The sequence below is a fragment of the Argopecten irradians genome, chromosome 15 (genome assembly GCF_041381155.1).
Source record: "Argopecten irradians isolate NY chromosome 15, Ai_NY, whole genome shotgun sequence".
Classification (NCBI taxonomy): domain Eukaryota; kingdom Metazoa; phylum Mollusca; class Bivalvia; order Pectinida; family Pectinidae; genus Argopecten; species Argopecten irradians.
Window position 1 is genome coordinate 26,351,311 of NC_091148.1, and position 22,318 is coordinate 26,373,628.

A 22,318-nucleotide genomic window follows, 5' to 3' on the forward strand; every position below is an offset into this window, starting at 1 on the left:
ATTTGAGAAATAACATTGAAACTAGAGCGATGTCACAGCACAGATGACCTTGAGACTGGAGCGACGTCACAGCACAGATGACCTTGAGACTGGAGCGATGTCACACACAGATGACATTGAGACTGAAGTGATGTCACAACACAGATGACCTTGAGACTGGAGTAATGTCACAGCACAGATGACCTTGAGACTGGATTGATGTAACAGCACAGATGACTTTGGGACTGGAGTGATGTCACAGCACAGATGACCTTGAGACTGGAGTAATGTCACAGCACAGATGACCTTGAGACTGGATTGATGTAACAGCACAGATGACTTTGAGACTAGAGTGATGTCACAGCACAGATGACCTTGAGACTGGATTGATGTAACAGCACAAAAGACCAAGATACAAAATATATTTAGAGATGTTACAAGCAGCCGAACTTGAGATTGTAGGGATGTCAAAGCAAAGATGACCTTGAGACTGGTGGAGACTAAATCAATGTCATAGAAAAGCTGTCCGAAATATTGAGCTGTTCACAGACTGGTTACTACCTGCATCCACTAACTTAGACAACCTCTCTAACAATGAGGCAACATACTGTGCATCTACACTATATGTGATACTTCTAATGTGTGTCACAAATGAAATGTCACTTAGCTCGACAAGAGTTGTCATTGGCACGAAATAAATTAACAACATTATCGAATGAGCGTGGTCAGAACGTTTGTGCTGATAGGACTGGACATTGGAGAAATTGATATGGTGTATTATTGAAAATTAACGCTGACATTTCAAAAAGGCCTTCAAAAAGTAAAGCACTCGTATTTATAAATGTTGAATTGATATGTTGGAATTGTTGCGATAACAAACAGGTTTATTTTACGATAATCATCCCTTTTCCATAGCATGCAAACTAGGAGTCATGTAAGCATTAAATATGTATGCAACATCTGCCATTTAGAAAGAATTAAACGTCGAATCAATTTGATGGACATAAAAATACATTTTTTTATTTGGTATATTAAAACATTTCAAATTCAATCGTCCGAAATTGCTTCAAATCTGCAAATCGATAAAGATAATAAGCGTCACACTCCACCCAATCATATAGTATTATTGCCAGGCAAACAAGTCGTCCCATTCTCCTTGTGCTAAGCAAGGACATATGATCGAAGTCGTCCCATCATTGATTATATGTACATGTTTATGATATCACGTATCACTTTCTATTTAGATATCATGTACATATGTATAAACGTATATATCATTTGCCAGTTTCTACCTAGAGATGACGCTCCTTTGATATCATGTACCAGTTTCTACCTAGAGATGTCGTACCTTTGATATCATGTACCAGTTTCTAGCTTGAGTTGTCGTTCCTTTGATGTCATGTACCAACTTCTACCTTGAGTTGTCGTTCCTTTGATATCATGTGTCAGTTTCTACCTAGAGTTGTCGTTCCTTTCATATCATGTACCAGTTTCTACCTTGAGTTGTCGTTCCTTTGATATCATGTACCAGTTTCTACCTTGAGTTGTCGTTCCTTTGATATCATGTACCAGTTTCTACCTAGAGGTGTTGTACCTTTGATGTCATGTACCAGTTTCTACCTTGCGTTGTCGTACCTTTTATATCATGTACCAGTTTCTACCTAGAGTTGTCGTTCCTTTGATATCATGTACCAAATTCTACCTATGTACCAAATTCTACCTAGAGATGTCGTACCTTTTATATCATGTACAGGTTTGTACCTAGAGTTGTCTTTCCTTTAATATCATGTACCAACTTCTACCTTGAGTTGTCGTTCCTTTGATATCATGTGTCAGTTTCTACCTAGAGTTGTCGTTCCTTTGATATCATGTACCAATTTCTACCTGGAGTTGTCGTACCTTTGATATCATGTACCAGTTTCTATCTAGAGTTGTTTTTTCTTTGATATCATGTGCCAGTTTCTACATAGAGATATCGTATCTTTGATATCATGTACAAGTTTCTACCTAGAGTTATCTTTCCTTTGATATTATGTACCAGTTTCATGCAATTTTTACCTCGACTTGACAATTATTTCACATACTTACATGATAATTGACATACTTATTTTGTGGTACTGTTCAGAACCCGTCCTGGATGGTCATTCTGTTCTAACCGAGTGTATCCCTTCGTGTCACTGCGTCAGAAATGACGGGATAAAAGAAGGGAGGTAACTTTGGAAGATAATAATAGGACTTATGTACAGATAACACTGTATCCCCTTTTGCTTCCGTTTCTATGGGTTTGGTTTGGGATGTAGGTTACGTCAGGAGCTGGCTTCTCATTATATTACGGAGTAAAACAAAGTAGCTCTGGTGGATCAGAATGGAGCTTGCATGAACGCTGAATCTCATATTGTATCCTCTCCACTTCCGGTTCCAAGTGTTCCCGTTTGTTATTACGTGCAGTCATACTCTTACAGCAGCCTAAGATATGTTACAAACCCAATGACAATCACCATTTGAATAAAAGTCTTTGGCCAATGACTCTCCTTTTGAAGTTGCTTAGTATGCAGTTATAGCAAGAAAAGTCATTACCATAACAGGATTCGAGCCAGGGAAGCAACTATTTACCACATATAACAGCATACTCAGAGCTATCATTCTGGTCCAGTTCAAGTAAGTCCATGCCGCACTCTAAAACGACTTGTTTTCTTACACACTGTTGATGAATTTAAAAAATCAGTGGAAGACGATTGTACATCCCTTAGGAGTTAAGGAACGTATTAAGGAACGTAAGTTAAGGAACGTATTAAGGAACGTAACTTAATTGTAAAGACTATTATGTTGCTGTATGATTTAGAAGGAGCCATTATATTTAGTTTTGTCCTAATTATTATGCATTATATGTTGACAACAAAAGATATATGTATCCTGCTGTCAATAGGAGGTCTTTTTGAGCTATTTTGCGGATTTATTTTGTTCAGTATGTCTTTTTTTACATCAAAACTTCATATCGTGAATGTAATATCGTCCATAACGTATGAGCATGAAAATCAAATTGAATGTATAGTCAGTTTTAACTATATGAACGACTATTTACATGGTCGAAATGTTTTATTATTTAATTCTTCAAAATCTACGGAAATCCGTGAATATATTGGAATGCATAATAAAATGTCATTGTAACATAAGTCTACTTTCTGTTTTAATTTTTTCGTCCCAGACTCGTGGCAAACGACGAGTCTATGTTGTTCATAATACAAGGGAGGTAACTCGTAGCTCAATATAAAAACAATCGCCATCAACATAGGTTGTGTCCCTTCCGTGTGTTCATGATACCATACATTACTGATCTGCTTTTTCAGATTTGTACCAGTTGTACTGAATTGATACGGCACCGCCTAGTGGGTGTGGTGGTCACGTATGGTAGCACCCATATGGAAGATACTCTTTAATTTCAAAAACTTATTATTTTCAAACTTAAGAATAGTTCAGATATCAAAAAGTATATATATATATATATAGATTTAAGATGTACCGGTACAACTAGTACTAACCCGCAAATGGAACGCATGGTTAGTCAACACGTGACATAAAAATATATGTCTAAAATCGGCATTTCAACCAAAGTCGGGTTCCAGCTGAATTTGACTTCCCATAGTTGCCGCCTTAAACGTTCATGAACGTTGAAACTTTATATAATCACAAAGCAAAATAGAACTTTCATCTTTATGATTTAAATAACATCAAAAACATTTTACTGATCGCTATTTCACATATTTCAAAAAAAAAAATTCATGTCAAATTTACATCAAAAGAACAAAATAGTTCATTAAATCGACCTTAATTTCAGGTCATGTTTAGGTGACTTTCAGCTCCACCTCTTGTTCCTGTGAAATTGACCTGAAGATATTCTGTCTGTGTAACAATATCGCTTTGATTCTGAACGAGGTCAGGAACATGGGTTAAATAATTTATTGTTTATCTCCTAAAGACTATTATATCACTTTACCATTTATTGTAAATACCCCAATATTATATCAAGCGGTGTTACTAAAACATGGAAGAAATATAAATACATAAAAATGACGGTAAAAATTTATTTTAAAAAACCAAAAACTGTATTTAAAGGAGGTTAATTATTTACACAAAACATCAACGTCAGATTATTCACTCTTGACCAGTCTACCAAGGGTAAGACAAAAGAGATCTTTTTGAGAATTTATGTATTTGGTTTTCGGAAGGCAAATGTATAAGTAATCACAGTGACAGTGGGCAGCAGGTTTTATTATGATAAAATACACATAAACATAAAAACTTCATCGTCCATGTTAGTGGTCACAGACATTCACTGCATACTGGTAATGCTTTCCACCAACTAACCATTTGTCTTTGTTATGGCGATCCAGACCAAAAACATACGTAGTGTGAAGACGATGTTGATTCAGGTTCTGTAATGAGATCAAAATAAAAACAAGGAGTGAAATAAAAACTCAAGATGAAAAATTTTGTTAGATTGATATTTAGTAGTGTTAAAATGTACTAATCTGTCTGATATGGTGTTTTTGAAATAATTTGTAATACACAGTTCTTGTGTAAAGCATATAAATACACCTTACACTCTACATACCTTCAGTTAGTACCTGGTAACTATCTAAGTAAGGTTTCTAGATATCAACCCCGAGACTGATGGTAAGCTATTGCAACACCTGAGCGTCTCCATTGAGGGTAAACTATTGGAACACCTGAGCGTCTCCATTGAGGGTAAACTATTCGAACACCTGAGCGTCTCCATTGAGGGTAAACTATAGGAACACTTTAGCGTTTCCTTTGAGGGTAAACTATTGGAACACCTGACCGTCTCCATTGAGGGTAAACTATTGGAACACCTGAGCGTCTCCATTGAGGGTAAACTATTGGAACACCTGACCGTCTCCATTGAGGGTAAACTATTGGAACACCTGAGCGTCTCCATTGAGGGTAAACTATAGGAACACTTTAGCGTTTCCATTGAGGGTAAACTATTGGAACACCTGACCGTCTCCATTGAGGGTAAACTATTGGAACACCTGACCGTCTCCATTGAGGGTAAACTATTGGAACACCTGACCGTCTCCATTGAGGGTAAACTATTGGAACACCTCAGCGTCACATTTTGATCTATTACATTTACTTCCTATTGAATCTTTACCTCACTCTATATCTCCTTTTCCTCAAGACAGCTGAAGCGGTGTACAGGAATGGGTTGATTGCTGCATTGATGGGCAGTACAAACACCATCACCCAGGCGTACACCTCGTTCGGGATTGGTATTCCGTACACTGATAGAATTCCTACAACATTGATCATTATCAAAGCTATTGAATAACTACGTTCACCTAACCGAATATTGAACAATATATGCTGGAGACATTTACGACAAAACAAATAGATATTATTATATAACCTGTTTTGACACTTATCAACAACATTTACTTGTTTCACAATAATAATACATACAATATGACAGTATCACCTCAACGCTGAAAGAAATAAGAATAAAAACTCATAATTAGTAAATTATTAAAGCAAATAACAGGCTTTATTTCTGGTTATTTTATTTTCATGTTTAACTATATTTTGAACAATACGATATATACGAAACCACCAATCTTGACAGAAAAACGTACCCATGACACCAATCGGGAACCAACAGCAGAAGTCTGTCATCACCACAAATAATAGAGTCGTCGATACGCTTCTCTCTCTTTGGCGACTCTGAGACGAAGTAATGTTGCGACCACTTTTCCTTAAACTTTTATAAATACAAATTTGTCCTATGAATATAACTATAAACAGGAAGCTGTTGAGGCAAACAAACACAGCAAAGGAATACTCAGTGCCTGGTTGTTCAACTCCTGTAAGTGGTAGTGCCAGACACACGCCTGATTGGGAGTAGAATTCACCATTGAAGTATGACTGCATGGTCAAAATAGGGATTACGGCAAATGTTATTGAAACAATCCACATTAGCATGCAGGCAGTCAAGGCTAACCTCCAGGATTTTTCCCCCCGTGACAGACGAGACAGTGGGAACATAACACCGATTAGTCTATCTAACGTCACCAGTAAAATGACAAACGTCGACATCTCACTGGATACAGTCGACAATACACCTGCTATGGTACATAAAATACTTTTTCTCCATCCCTGGTCATTCCAGGCGTATACACCGTTATAATACACATCAATTATACCTATTATCAACAGGTAGATTGCCATCAGTAAATCAGAAATAGCCAAATTCAGAGTGAAGAGTGAATAATTCTTTTTCATGTTTTTCCTATCCAGGAACAATCTATAAACTATGACAACTAGATTTCCAATAAAAGCAGAGATTCCAATCATCCAAAGACAAACTCTGAGGACAGTAGAACCAATCAAGGCAGAACATGAGGATATGGCATCAACTTCAGATTTACAGTTTAGATAATAACACTTTATCAACGAAAGTTGTGTTTGAATACAGTTATTGTCCGATACTGATGCTGGCTTTACGCAACACATGAATGGGGTGTTCGTTGATAAAATTCCTAAATTTTCTAATCTTTCAAACATACGTTCCTTTACTATCATTTTATTACCCACGATACTCAACCACTTTAACGTACTTGGTAGAGCTGGTAAATGAGTCAGTCGGTTGTATGACAAGTCTAACATTCTTAGTTCCAACTGTTTGGTAGAGGACACTGTGGAATCGATTATTTGAAACACATTATCAGGCAAAGAAGATATTTTGTTATAATTCAAAAAAAGTTCAACTAAATCCAATAGTCCTATGAACATATCCAATGGTATTTCCGTTATGTAATTTTCGGAGATATCAAGACTTCCCAGATAACGCAATCCGCTGAACAACCCGTTTGGAAGAACGCTTATCCGGTTGTTATTGAGAGAGATACACCTGATATTTGACAATCTTTTAAATATGCCGAGATGCAGATCTGCAATATTATTGATCTTCATGTCAAGAATACTCAGCTGGAAAACATCATGTGGTAAACGTTTAATTTTGTTACGGTGCAAGTCAATGATCCCCAGATTATACAGTCCAGCGAAGACGTCATGGGGTATGTCGTCTATGTAGTTTGATGATAGGTTAAGGAAACAAAGATTAGTCAGTCCATTGAATACTTCGCGGGGAATATCTACAATATAATTTGATGCTAGGTTCAGATCCCTTAGATTAGCCAGTCCGTAGAAAACGTCGGGGGTTACATTGTCTATGTAGTTTGATGATAGGTTCAGATAACTAAGATTTGTCAGACCATTGAAGACGTCATGTGGTATATCTGCAATATGATTTGATGCTAGGCTAAGGCTATCAAGATTAGTCAGTCCATTGAAGACGTCATGTGGTATATCTGCAATATAATTTGATGCTAGGCTAAGGCCATCAAGATTAGCCAGTCCATTGAAGACGTCATGGGGTATATCTGCAATATAATTTGATGCTAGGCTAAGGCTATCAAGATTAGTCAGTCCATTGAAGACGTCATGTGGTATATCTGCAATATAATTTGATGCTAGATCAAGATACATCAGGTTATCCAGTCCTTGGAAGACTCTGGGAGGGAGAACACGTAACTTGTTGGAGTTCAGACGTAATATCAGCAGATCAGATAACCCAGCAAACACGTGGTCGGGTAGAATGGTAATGTTTCTGTTGGAAATGTCAAGCTGGCTGATTTCCATAGCTTTGGGGATCACTTCAGGTACAAAGTAGTTTAGATCGTGGTCATATTTAAACTCACGGGATAAAATCAAAGTTGAACAGTTATGAGGTTCTGAAGGAAAAAAAAACATAGTCAGATAAGGTTTATTTAAATTCTGCTTGACTACCAATACAATTCATTTTTAAAATCGTGTTCTGAATTTTCTATAATTCAATTTCGCAGATTTATAGTTCTCTTAAGGGTTGTTCGACTTGCCAATGTCAGGTGTATAAGGGTGTAAATAAAGAAAATAAAATGTAGACCAGGCTTCTCTAAACGAATAATATACATGCTACTTTAAACGAAAAACAGTGTATTTATTTGCATATATGTATATTATCGTGATGGATTCCTGAACATCGACAGAGACGTTTTGATCTTTTAGTTACAAAGTTAACTCTTTAATGGATGTCGAGTTCCAAATACTTAAGACGTTATACCGGTCATGCGGTCAAAATACTGTCAATAAGACTTGTTATTTGTTGTGTGACCGACTTATTTGTGTCTATAATTTTCCTAATGTTTATTTCAGTAACATCTGAGGGGTTTTCAATTCTGCTTGATACTCTGGTCATATATAACAGTACATTGCGACTGCAAAATAGAATAACAAACTTTAAAGTTATAACTTTAAGAAACCGGTCCATATTAAAAGTAAAAGACAAAGATGAGAATTCTTATGAAGGTTACACTCACATCACACACATATATATATATAACATATATAAGTCAAAACGGGTTCTGTCCCCTGGCCGAGACACACCAAAGTCTATAAAATTGGTAGTTTCTGTTCCTGCTTAGCGTTCGGCATACAGGGAGTTGGACGACTGGTTCGCCCGTTGTCAGTATAATGTGACCGGGTGGGGTGTGTTGCTTGGCGTCTTCGGCGGCATGCTTCAGTGATATAGCACTATAAAAAGGGCAACAGTTCCACTATACAACACAAACATACCGCAGTCTCCCAGTACACTCACCTCGCACAACATACACGCAACACACCGCATACATGGGAGGCCGTCCTTACATGACCATAGCTGTTAATAGGACGTTAATAAATCAAACAAACAAATAAAAGTCAAAACGGAATAAATCTTATTTCACTGACAACTTTTGAAATACCAATTTAAAACATGATTACTAACGGTGATGAAACTATATTTACGTCGCACTTACCACAGTTATCTTCGTTTTCAGTATCTGAACAATAAATGCGACATTCGTAATTTACCACTCGGCGTGTGACTTTTGGTGGATAGGTGATCTGCAGTCTACCTGAAAATCGGTGAAAGTCATTTGATCTGACATTAGAAAAATTCTGTCACACACACTACAGCGATTACAGACGTTATAGAATTTTACATCTAATTAACATCTTCAAATATAGGATGAAACGATTGCTCGCGGTTGTTCAATGCACAGCATGTCTGCGGAGAATCAATTTCTGATTATTTCAATGGTGTTTTGAATGTGCGGATTATAGTGAAAGGTAAAGCGGAGATAAACCACTCGCGAAACTTATCCGCTGTAGAGTATTTGTACACAATATTTCATATCTGAGTACTGCATACTTTACTGTTACATCGTAGGTCTCCTATGACATTACAACTGATCAAACGTAGGCTTGACATATAAATGTTATCATAAAGGACTAACAGATAATCATCATAGACTCGCATTTGAAGCCTCTTCAATCCACTTTGGTTCGTAAATGCGTGGTGTAAACGTGCATCTTAAGGATTAAAACATAGTTATAAGTGAATAGAACAAGTTTGAAGTGATGTATTGTAACTAGAACATAAGAAATATTTTGAAGCGATACATTGCAACTAGAACATTACAAAGAATTCGAAGTGATATATTGTAACTAGAAATTAAAGTGCGTTCATTGCTTTGGTTTCACAGAGACTGAAACAACAACAAAAAGTGTTTAGAATAACTGAACCTTTGTATAACAGAATATTGTAGGATTGAAGATATAATAATAAGGTCTGTCGATATATAAACCGAAAACAAAAGTGCACTCTGCATTAATCACGTGATAGTAGTGGACTTTTACTTCAGAATCAAGGGGAGATAACTTTTTATGAGAACTCGTTATTGGTTTATGACGTCATTAAAACGCGTGTTTCAACCTATCGGTCTATGACTTGATAGATAAACTTATTTAGCCAATTAAAAACACGTTACACTCTACATTAATATTCAATATGCACAATCACTTTTTTGTCAACCAGCTGCGTTGTAATTAGTTGTTGGCTGCTTTCAGTTTTCGACTCACCATGAAAATCGTAGATACTTTCATTCAAGTTCTGTCCTATTCCACTGTCTGTTGGAAGTAGGATATCTGATTGATTCAAAAGTTGACCTGAAGTAACATGCCAAAATAACACTGTTATGTAAAACATACATCTGTACATCAAGATCCACATATTTGTTTTTCTTTTTCTAAATTGTTACCCAGGATAATCTGCATCAATAGAAGCACAGCGATGTCACTAAACAACAGATTTGAGAAATAACATTGAAACTAGAGCGATGTCACAGCACAGATGACATTGAGACTGGAGCGACGTCACAGCACAGATGACCTTGAGACTGGAGCGATGTCACACACAGATGACCTTGAGACTGAAGTGATGTCACAGCACAGATGACCTTGAGACTGGAGTAATGTCACAGCACAGATGACCTTGAGACTGGATTGATGTAACAGCACAGATGACTTTGAGACTGGAGTGATGTCACAGCACAGATGACCTTGAGACTGGAGTAATGTCACAGCACAGATGACCTTGAGACTGGATTGATGTAACAGCACAGATGACTTTGAGACTGGAGTGATGTCACAGCACAGATGACCTTGAGACTGGAGTGATGTCACAGCACAAATGACCAAGATACAAAATGTATTGAGAGATGTTACAAGCAGCCGAACTTGAGATTGTAGGGATGTCAAAGCAGAGATGACCTTGAGACTGGTGGAGACTAAATCAATGTCACAGAAAAGCTGTCCGAAATATTGAGCTTTTCACAGACTGGTTACTACATGCATCCACTAACTTAGACAACCTCTCTAACAATGAGGCAACATACTGTGCATCTACACTATATGTGATACTTCTAATGTGTGTCACAAATGAAATGTCACTTAGCTCGACAAGAGTTGTCATTGGCACGAAATAAATTAACAACATTATCGAATGAGCGTGGTCAGAACGTTTGTGCTGATAGGACTGGACACTGGAGAAATTGATATGGTGTATTATTGAAAATTAACGCTGACATTTCAAAAAGGCCTTCAAAAAGTAAAGCACTCATATTTATAAATGTTGAACTGATATGTTGGAATTGTTGCGATAACAAACAGTTTTATTTTACGATAATCATCCCTTTTCCATAGCATGCAAACTAGGAGTCATGTAAGCATTAAATATGTATGCAACATCTGTCATTTAGAAGGAATTAAACGTCGAATCAATTTGATGGACATAAAAATACATTTTTTTATTTGGTATATTAAAAACATTTCAAATTCAATCGTCCGAAATTGCTTCAAATCTGCAAATCGATAAAGATAATAAGCGTCACACTCCACCCAATCATATAGTATTATTGCCAGGCAAACAAGTCGTCCCATTCTCCTTGTGCTAAGCAAGGACATATGATCGAAGTCGTCCTATCATTGATTATATGTACATGTTTATGATATCACGTATCACTTTCTATTTAGATATCATGTACATATGTATAAATGTATATATCATTTGCCAGTTTCTACCTAGAGATGACGCTCCTTTGATATCATGTACCAGTTTCTAGCTTGTGTTGTCGTTCCTTTGATGTCATGTACCAATTTCTAGCTTGAGTTGTCATTCCTTTGATGTCATGTACCAGTTTCTAGCTTGAGTTGTCGTTCCTTTGATATCATGTACCAACCTCTACCTTGAGTTGTCGTACCTTTGATATTATGTACCAGTTTCTACCTTGAGTTGTCGTTCCTTTGATGTCATGTACCAATTTCTAGCTTGAGTTGTCGTTCCTTTGATGTCATGTACCAACTTCTACCTTGAATTGTCGTACCTTTGATATCATGTACAAGTTTCTGCCTAGAGTTGTCTTTCCTTTGCTATCATGTGCCAATTTCTACCTGGAGTTGTCGTTCCTTTGATATCATGTACCAGTTTCTATCTAGAGTTGTTTTTTCTTTGATATCATGTGCCAGTTTCTACATAGAGATATCGTATCTTTGATATCATGTACAAGTTTCTACCTATAGTTGTCTTTCCTTTGATATAATGTACCAGTTTCTACCTTGAGTTGTCGTTCCTTTGATATCATGTGCCAGTTTCTACCTTGAGTTGTCGTTCCTTTGATATCATGTACCAGTTTCTACCTAGAGTTGTCTTTCCTTTGATATCATGTGCCAATTTCTACCTGGAGTTGTCGTTCCTTTGATATCATGTACCAGTTTCTATCTAGAGTTGTTTTTTCTTTGATATCATGTGCCAGTTTCTACATAGAGATATCGTATCTTTGATATCATGTACAAGTTTCTACCTATAGTTGTCTTTCCTTTGATATAATGTACCAGTTTCTACCTAGAGATATCGTATCTTTGATATCATGTACCAGTTTCTACCTTGAGTTGTCTTTCCTTTGATATCATGTACCAGTTTCTACCTTGAGTTGTCGTTCCTTTGATATCATGTACAAGTTTCTACCTAGAGTTGTCTTTCCTTTGATATCATGTACCAGTTTCTACCTAGAGTTGTCGTTCCTTTGATATCATGTACCAGTTTCTACCTAGAGTTGTCGTTCCTTTGATATCATGTACCAGTTTCTACCTAGATTTGTCTTTCCTTTGATATCATTTGCCAGTTTCTACCTAGAGTTGTCTTTCCTTTGATATCATGTACCAGTTTCTACCTTGAGTTGTCGTTCCTTTGATATCATGTACCAATTTCTACCTAGAGGTGTCGTTCCTTTGACATCATGTACCAATTTCTACCTAGAGATATCGTACCTTTGATATCATGTACCAGTTTCTACCTAGCGATGTCGTTCCTTTGACATCATGTACCAATTTCTACCTAGAGATGTCGTAACTTATATATCATGTACAGGTTTGTACCAAGAGTTATCTTTCTTTTAATATCATGTTCCAGGTTCTACCTTGAGTTGTCGTTCCTTTGATATAATGTACCAATTTCTACCTAGAGTTGTCTTTCCTTTGATATCATGTACCAGTTTCTACCTAGAGATATCGTACCTTTGATATCATGTACCAGTTTCTACCTAGAGTTGTCTTTCCTTTGATATCATGTACCAGTTTCTACCTTGAGTTGTCGTTCCTTTGATATCATGTACAAGTTTCTACCTAGAGTTGTCTTTCCTTTGATATCATGTACCAGTTTCTACATAGAGATATCGTACCTTTGATATCATGTACCAGTTTCTTCCTAGAATTGTCGTAACTTTGATATCATGTACCAGTTTCTACATAGAGATATCGTAACTTTGATATCATGTACCAGTTTCTACCTAGAGTTGTCGTACCTTTGATATCATGTACAAGTTTCTGCCTAGAGTTATCTTTCCTTTGATATCATGAACCAGTTTCTTCCTAGAATTGTCGTAACTTTGATATCATGTACCAGTTTCTACATAGAGATATCGTAACTTTGATATCATGTACCAGTTTCTACCTAGAGTTGTCGTACTTTTGATATCATGTACAAGTTTCTGCCTAGAGTTATCTTTCCTTTGATATCATGAACCAGTTTCTACCTAGAGTTGTCTTTCCTTTGATATCAAGTACCAGTTTCTACCTAGAGATATCGTACCTTTGATATCATATACCAGTTTCTACCTAGAGTTGTATTTCCTTTGATATCATGTACCAGTTTCTACTTAGAGATATCTTTCCTTTGATAACATGTACCAGTTTCTACCTAGAGGTGTCGTACCTTTGATATCATGTACCAGTTTCTACCTAGAGATATCGTACCTTTGATATCATGTACAAGTTTCTACCTAGAGTTATCTTTCCTTTGATATCATGTACCATTTTCATGCTATTTTTACCTCGACTTGACAATTATTTCACATACTTACAGGAACTCTGATAATTGACATACTTATTTTGTGGTACGGTTCAGAACCCGTCATGGATGGTCATTCTGTTCTTACCGAGTGTATCCCTTCGTGTCACTGCGTCAGAAATGACGGGATAAAAAGAAGGGAGGTAACTTTGGAAGATAATAATAGGACTTATGTACAGACTGATAACACTGTATCCCCTTTTGCTTCCGTTTCTATGGGTTTGGTTTGGGATGTAGGTTACGTCAGGAGCTGGCTTCTCATTATCTTACGGAGTAAAACAAAGTAGCTCTGGTGGATCAGAATGGAGCTTGCGTGAACGCTGAATCTCATATTGTATCCTCTCCACTTCCGGTTCCAAGTGCTCCCGTTTGTTATTACGTGCAGTCATACTCTTACAGCAGCCTAAGATATGTTACAAACCCAATGACAATCACCATTTGAATAAAAGTCTTTGGCCAATGACTCTCCTTTTGAAGTTGCTTAGTATGCAGTTATAGCAAGAAAAGTCATTACCATAACAGGATTCGAGCCAGGGAAGCAACTAATTACCACATATAACAACATACTCAGAGCTATCATTCTGGTCCAGTTCAAGTAAGTCCATGCCGCACTCTAAAACGACTTGTTTTCTTACACACTGTTGATGAATTAAAAAAATCAGTGGAAGACGATTGTACATCCCTTAGCAGTTTTCGTATTAAGGAACGTAAGTTAAGGAACGTATTAAGGAACGTAACTTAATTGTAAAGACTATTATGTTGCTGTATGATTTAGAAGGAGCCATTATATTTAGTTTTGTCCTAATTATTATGCATTATATGTTGACAACAAAAGATATATGTATGCTGCTGTCAATAGGAGGTCTTTTTAAGCTATTTTGCGGATTTATTTTGTTCAGTCTGTCTTTTTTTACATCAAAACTTCATATCGTGAATGTAGTATCGTCCATAACGTATGGGCATGAAAATCAAATTGAATGTATAGTCAGTTTTAACTATATGAAAGACTATTTACATGGTCGAAATGTTTTATTATTTAATTCTTCAAAATCTACGGAAATCCGTGAATCTATTGGAATGCATAATAAAATGTCATTGTAACATAAGCCTACTTTCTGTTTATTTTTTTTTCTTCCCAGACTCGTGGCAAACGACGAGTCTATGTTGTTCATAATACAAGGGAGGTAACTCGTAGCTCAATATAAAAACAATCGTCATCAACATAAGTTGTGTCCCTTCCGTTTGTTCATGATACCATACATTACTAAACTCCTTTTTTTCAGATTTGTACCAGTTGTACTGAATTGATACGGCACCGCCTAGTGGGTGTGGTGGTCACGTATGGTAGCACCCATATGGAAGATACACTTTAATTTAAACTTATTATTTCCAAACTTTAGAATAGTTCAGATATCAAAAAGAATATATATATATATATAGATTTAAGATGCAGTAAAATCCATAATAAATAACATTAATCGAATATAAATGCTAGGCCTTCACGTTCTATTACACATACATTTGTATCGGTACAACTAGTACTAACCTGCAAATGGAACGCATGGTTAGTCAACACGTGACATAAAACAATATGTCTAAAATCGGTATTTCAACCAAAGTCGGGTTCCAGCTGAATTTGACTTCCCATAGTTGCCGCCTTAAACGTTCATGAACGTTGAAACTTTATAAAATCACAAAGCAAAATAGAACTTTCATCTTTATGATTTAAATAACATCAAAAACGTTTTACTGATCGCTATTTCACATATTTCCAAAAAAAAGTCATGTCAAATTTACATCAAAAGAACAAAATAGTTCATTAAATCGACCTTAATTTCAGGTCATGTTTAGGTGACTTTCAGCTCCACCTCTTGTTCCTGTGAAATTGACCTGAAGATATTCTGTCTGTGTAACAATATCGCTTTGATTCTGAACGAGGTCAGGAACATGGGTTAAATAATTGATTGTTTATCTCCTAAAGACTATTATATCACTTTACCATTTATTGTAAATACCCCAATATTATATCAAGCGGTGTTACTAAAAGATGGAAGAAATATAAATACATGAAAATGACGGTGAAAATTTATTTTTAAAAACCAAAAACTGTATTTAAAGGAGGTTAATTATTTACACAAAACATCAACGTCAGATTATTCAATCTTGACCAGTCTACCAAGGGTAAGACAAAAGAGATCTTTTTGAGAATTTATGTATTTGGTTTTCGGAAGGCAAATGTATAAGTAATCACAGTTACAGTAGGCTGCAGGTTTTATTATGATAAAATACACATAAACACAAAAACTTCATCGTCCATGTTAGTGGTCACAGACATTCACTGTCTACTGGTAATGCTTTCCACCAACTAACCATTTGTCTTTATTATGGCGATCCAGACCAAAAACATACGTAGTGTGAAGACGATGTTGATTCAGGTTCTGTAATGAGATCAAAATAAAAACAAGGAGTGAAATAAAAACTCAAGATGAAAACTTTTGTTAGATTAATATTTAGCAGTGTTAAAATGTACTAACCTGTCTGATATGTTGTTTTTAAAATAATTTGTAATAAACAGTTCTTGTGTAAAGCATATAAATACACCATACACTCTACATACCTTTAGTTAGTACCTGGTAACTATCTAAGAAAGGTTTCTAGATATCAACCCCGAGACTGATGGTAAACTATTGGAACACCTGAGCGTCTCCAATGAAGGTAAACTATCGGAACACCTGAGCGTCTCCATTGAGTGTAAACTATAGGAACACATGAGCGTCTCCACTGAGGGTAAACTATTGGAACACCTGACCGTCTCTATTGAGGGTAAACAATTGGAACATTTGACCGTCTCCATTGAGGGTAAACTATTGGAACACCTGACCGTCTCCATTGAGGGTAAACTATTGGAACACCTGACCGTCTCCATTGAGGGTAAACTATTTGAACACCTGAGCGTCTCCATTGAGGGTAAAATATTGGAACACCTGAGCGTCACATTTTGATCTATTACATTTACTTCCTATTGAATCTTTACCTCACTCTTTATCTTCTTTTCCTCAAGACAGCTGAAGCGGTGTACAGGAAAGGGTTGATTGCAGCATTGATGGGCAGTACAAACACCATCACCCAGGCGTACACCTCGATCGGCATTGGGATTCCGTACCATGATAGAATTCCTACAACATTGATCATTATCAAAGCTGTTGAACCTACTACGTTCACCTAACCGAATATTGAACAATATATGCTGGACAAAACAAATAGATATTATTATATAACCTGTTTTGACACTTATCAACAACATTTACTTGTTTAGCAATAATAATACAATATGACAGTATCACCTCAACGCTGAAAGAAATGAGAATAAAAACTCATAATTAGTAAATTATTAAAGCAAATAACAGGCTTTATTTCTGGTTATTTTATTTTCATGTTTAACTATATTTTGAACAATACGATATATACGAAACCACCAATCTTGACAGAAAAACGTACCCATGACACCAATCGGGAACCAACAGCAGAAGTCTGTCATCACCACAAAGAATAGAGTCGTCGATACGCTTCTCTCTCTTTGGCGACTCTGAGACGAAGTAATGTTGCGACCACTTTTCCTCAAACTTTTATAAATACAAATTTGTCCTAGGATTATAATCAACCGCAAACGAGAAACTGTTGAGGCAAACGGATATGGCAAAGAAATACTCAGTACCTGGTCGTTCAACTCCATTCTATTATTACTAAATCTCTTAATGATAATAAAAGATTATTTTGCTGTTTTGTGGATTTTAAAAGAGCTTTCGACTCTATAGATAGATGCAAATTGTGGTTTAAATTATCTCAACTTGGAATTAGAGGAAACTTACTCAAAACTATTAAATCAATGTATAGCCAAGTAAAATCTTGTGTAACTGTAAATGGGAGATGTTCAGATTTTTTTGTAAACAATATGGGCCTCGCTCAAGGAGAAATTATGTCACCGATAATGTTTTCGTTGTATGTTAATGACTTTGAAAACTATTTTATAGAACATGGAGTAAATGATTACCAATTTGGTGAGTTAAGCCTTTTTCTCATGATGTATGCTGATGATTTAGTTTTGTTTGTGGAATCTGCCAGAGATTTACAAAACTTGCTGAACAGCCTACATAATTATTGTGAAACGTGGAATCTAACTGTGAATGTTGAAAAAACTAAAATAATGGTTTTTAGAAAAAGTGGAAAGTTACGTAAAGAAGATTGTTGGTTTTATGATGACAAACAGTTGGAAGTTGTAGACCAATTTACGTATTTGGGAGTTGTTTTTAAATTTAATAATAAGTTTAATGCATTACAAAAAAAGTTGTCAGAACAAGGGCGAAAGGCTGTGTTTGCTTTGTTTTCAAAATGTAAATCTATGCAAATGAATTTTGTTACTCTTTTAAATATATTTGATACATATGTTAACAGTGTATTAAGTTATGCATCAGAAGTTTGGGGTGTCTGTAAAGCTCCAGATATTGAAAAGATACAGCTTGAGTTATGTAAAAAGGTATTACATGTTAAAAAAATCCACATGCAATGTAATGGTTTATTTTGAACTTGGGCGTTTTCCTCTTTTTTACACCAGAAAGTATCGAATGATAAAATACTGGTTGAAAATTATAAATTCTAATAACTGTATTTCAAAAACTGCTTATAATGTTTTATTGAATTTACCAAAATCGAACAATGTATTTAATTGGGTAGAATGTGTTCAAGATATTTTGTACAGTCATGGTTTTGGTGATGTTTGGGTAAACCAGCATAAAGTTGTTGCTTCAAATATTTTACCAATAATCAAACAAAGAATTAATGATATAGCTTTTCAAGAGTTGTCATCTATATTAGAAAACTCTTCTAAGTGCTATTTATATCGTCACCTGGTGAATCAAGTTGTTTTACAAACTTATTTGACAAAGTATATTCCAAACAAAAATCGTATTGTATTGACAAAAATAAGGTTATCGGCACATAACTTGTGCATTGAATCTGGACGTTTTTCAAATTTAGATAGAAGTGAGCGTGTTTGTAAGTTTTGTGACCCTCATCGTGATATTGAGGACGAATATCATTTTATTCTCATTTGTCCAATTTATCAAGATATTAGAAAGAAATTCATAAAAAGACATTATTGGGAAAAACCATCTGTATTTAAATTAACCAAACTTTTGAGTACTACAAATATAAAAGAATTAAATCTACTTAGTAAATATATTTACAATGCAACTATTTTGAGAAAGTCATTAATGTAATGCTTTGTCCATTCTCCACTTATCCTGTATGTATGCAAATTGTATTTTGATATTATTCTTTGTAAAAAGCAAATAAGTTTAAAAACTTAATGCAAATAAAGAATTTGAACTCCTGTAAGTGGTAGTGCCAGACAGACGCCTGATTGGGAGTAGAATTCACCATTGAAGTATGGTGTGACTGCATCGTCACAATTGGGATTACGGCAAATATGATTGACATAATACACAATGTCATGGAGGCAATCACAGCTAACCTCCAGGATACGTCCCCTCTAGACAGACGAGACAGTGGGAACATAACAACAATAAGTCTATCTATCGTCACCAGTAAAATGAGAAACGTCGACATCTCACTGGATACAGTCGACAATACACCTGCTATGGTACATAAAATACTGTTTCTCCATCCCTGGTCATTCCAGGCGTATACACCGTTTAACACCTATTATCAACAGGTAGATTGCCATCAGTAAATCAGAAATAATCAAATTCAGCGTGAAAGTGATTTTTTGTCATGGTTTCCCTATCGAAAGACATTCTATAAACTATAAACTAAATTTCCAATAAAAGCAGGGATTTCAATCATCCAAAGACAAGCTCGAAGAATAGTAGAACCAATCAAGGCAGAAGTTTAGAAGAATGCAATTCATAATCGAAAATTGTGTTTGAATACAATTATTGTCCGATACCGATGGTGGCTTTACGCAACACATGAATGGAGTGTTCGTAAATAACGTTCTTAAAATTTTCAATCTTTCAAACATACGTTCCTTTACTATCATTTTATTACCCACGATATTCAACCACCAAAGCGTACTTGGTAGAGCTGGTAAATGTGTCAGTTGATTGTATGACAAGTCTAATATTTCTAGTCCCATCTGTTTGGTAGAGGACACTGTGGAATCGATAACCTGGAACATATTATCAGGCAGAGAAACTATCTTGTTATTACCTGGAACACATTATCAGGCAGATAAACTATGTTGTTATAATTTAGAAGAAGTACATTGAAGTTGAATGTTTATTTGAACGTATCCATTTGTATTTCTGTTATGTTATTATATGCTAAATCAAATTGTCCCAGATTATGCAATCCTTGGAACAACTTGTTTGGAAGAACTTTTATCATGTTGTTACTGAGAATAAGAGTTTAGAAAAATCAATGTAGAGGAATTGTGGAAAACATCATGTGGTAAACGTTTTATTTTGTTCTGGTTCAGACCAAGATACGCCAGATTGGGCAGTCCGTTAAAGACGTCGTTGGATAAATGTACAACGTAATTTGATGGTCAAGAGAAACCTTGAGACAGGAGCGATGTCACAGCACAGATGCCTTTGAGATTATAGCCATGTCACAGCACAGATGACCTTGAGACTGGAGCGATTTCACAGCACAGATGACCTTGAGAATGGATTGATATTACAGCACAGATGACCTTGAGAATGGATTGATATCACAGCACAGGTGAACAAGATATTGTAGAGACGTTACTTACATCTGACATAGAGATTGTTGGAGACTAAAACAAACTCAAAGAATACCTGTCCTAAAGTCCTAGGTAGTCACTGACTGGTTACTATCTGCATCCGGTAACTTAGACAATCTCTATGACAATGAGACAAACTACTGTTAATCTATACTATATGTGATACTGCTAATGTGTGTGACCAATGAAATATCACTGAGCGCGGCAAGATTTGTCATTAGCAGAGTATAAAAACGAAAGTCAAATAAATTTGTAACATTATAGAATGATAGAACTGAACCCCGGAGAAACTGATATTATGTATTATTGAAAAGTAACGCGGACATTTCAAAGCGGCTTTCACACAGTGAAGTACTCATATGTATAAATGTCGAACTGATATGTTGGAATTGTTGCGATAACAAACAGTTTTGTTTTACAATAATATCATAGCTTGTAAACTGAAAGTCATGTAAGCATCAAATATGTATGTACCATCTGTCATTTAGAAGGAGTTAGCTTTATACGCTAATATGTTACAACAGCGTATCAATTTGATGGACATCAAATGTATAGAATGTATTAGGTGTTTATGACATTTTGATTTTAATCGTCCACACTTGTTTCACACCTGTAAATAGAAACTTTCATTTTTTTTAAAAAATCAAGGATAATAAGAAAGCGACACACTCCGCCCGATAACATGATACTGACACCGAGTGTCCCATTCCCTTTATGCTGAGCGCTGAGCAGGGACAAATCAAACAATTTCATATACAATTTCTATCAAAGTTGTTATCTTGTGTCGACATTTTCTTAGTGTCGTTCTTTTGATGTCAGGAACCTTTTTCTGCCCAGTCGCTCCTTTGATACCATGTACCTGATTTTGACCAGACTTGTTCCTTTGACATCATTCACCAATTTCTACATAGGGTTGTCGTTCCTTTGACATCATATACCCATTTCTACCCAGAGTTGTCGTACCTTTGATATCATATATCAATTTCTATACAGAGTTGTCGTTCCTTTAGCATCATATATAGTTATTAGATTTCTGTAATAACTTCATCCATAAACTAATCGTTGTCGAACTACATTCGGATATCTTTACAGCAAAGTGACATCTACTTCCTGTCCAATCATTATTTAACTATCGTTACAAAGTGCATGTCCGGTCTAGATGTGTAAATTATACCAAAAACATCCTTAGTGGCGGCATATACAACTAAACAAAAGACAATTCGAAATTTTGAGTTGAAAGATTATGCTATGGATGGGAACACATGAAAGATTTCAACGCCATCAAACATCCGGTTTCAAAAGCGGTTTGTTCTGCAAGCAGCGGTCTGAGTGAAGCAGCCTGTCGTCATTCGACAATTGATGACGTGAAGAATTTGTGATCGGACAATAAGAAAACAAGAGGTCAATGGGCCTTAACGGTCACCTGATCTTTTATACAAAATAAATTAGTTATTTCATTTACTAGCTAACTCATTCTTATTTTCATTTTCACGAGCTATTCATGAAACACGATTTTTTTAACGTAAAAATATTTACATAAAAATAGTAATCAAGAACATTATCATACAATTAATTTATTAATTTATCATGGATGTTATTTTTAAATTTCTATAATGATAATCATTGCAAAGGCAATAACTCCATCAGTTACAATGGAATAAAAATATTTACATACTTCTTTCTCTTATGTACATTGTAAGTCTGCATACAATAGCTCGCTAATTTTGGTGAATATTTAC

The 22,318-nt window shown here is 35.7% G+C and overlaps 2 protein-coding genes and 1 pseudogene across 2 annotated transcripts; all 3 read right to left on the reverse strand.

The window, feature by feature from the left end:
* Positions 1 to 4,615: 4,615 nt before the first annotated feature.
* On the reverse strand, positions 4,616 to 5,080 carry LOC138308720 (uro-adherence factor A-like). The gene has a single exon (XM_069249748.1). It carries the CDS (start codon positions 5,078 to 5,080, stop codon positions 4,616 to 4,618), a length of 465 nt encoding a protein of 154 aa, XP_069105849.1.
* Positions 5,081 to 5,148: 68 nt separating this feature from the next.
* Positions 5,149 to 6,669, reverse strand: LOC138309401 (G-protein coupled receptor GRL101-like). The gene is made up of 2 exons (XM_069250590.1): positions 5,631 to 6,669; positions 5,149 to 5,294 (listed from the first exon to the last, which is right to left on the reverse strand). The coding sequence occupies exons 1-2, from the start codon at positions 6,658 to 6,660 to the stop codon at positions 5,149 to 5,151; spliced, it is 1,176 nt and encodes a 391-aa protein (XP_069106691.1). The 5' UTR covers positions 6,661 to 6,669.
* Positions 6,670 to 16,858: 10,189 nt separating this feature from the next.
* Positions 16,859 to 19,559, reverse strand: LOC138308721 (G-protein coupled receptor GRL101-like; annotated as a pseudogene).
* Positions 19,560 to 22,318: the final 2,759 nt, after the last annotated feature.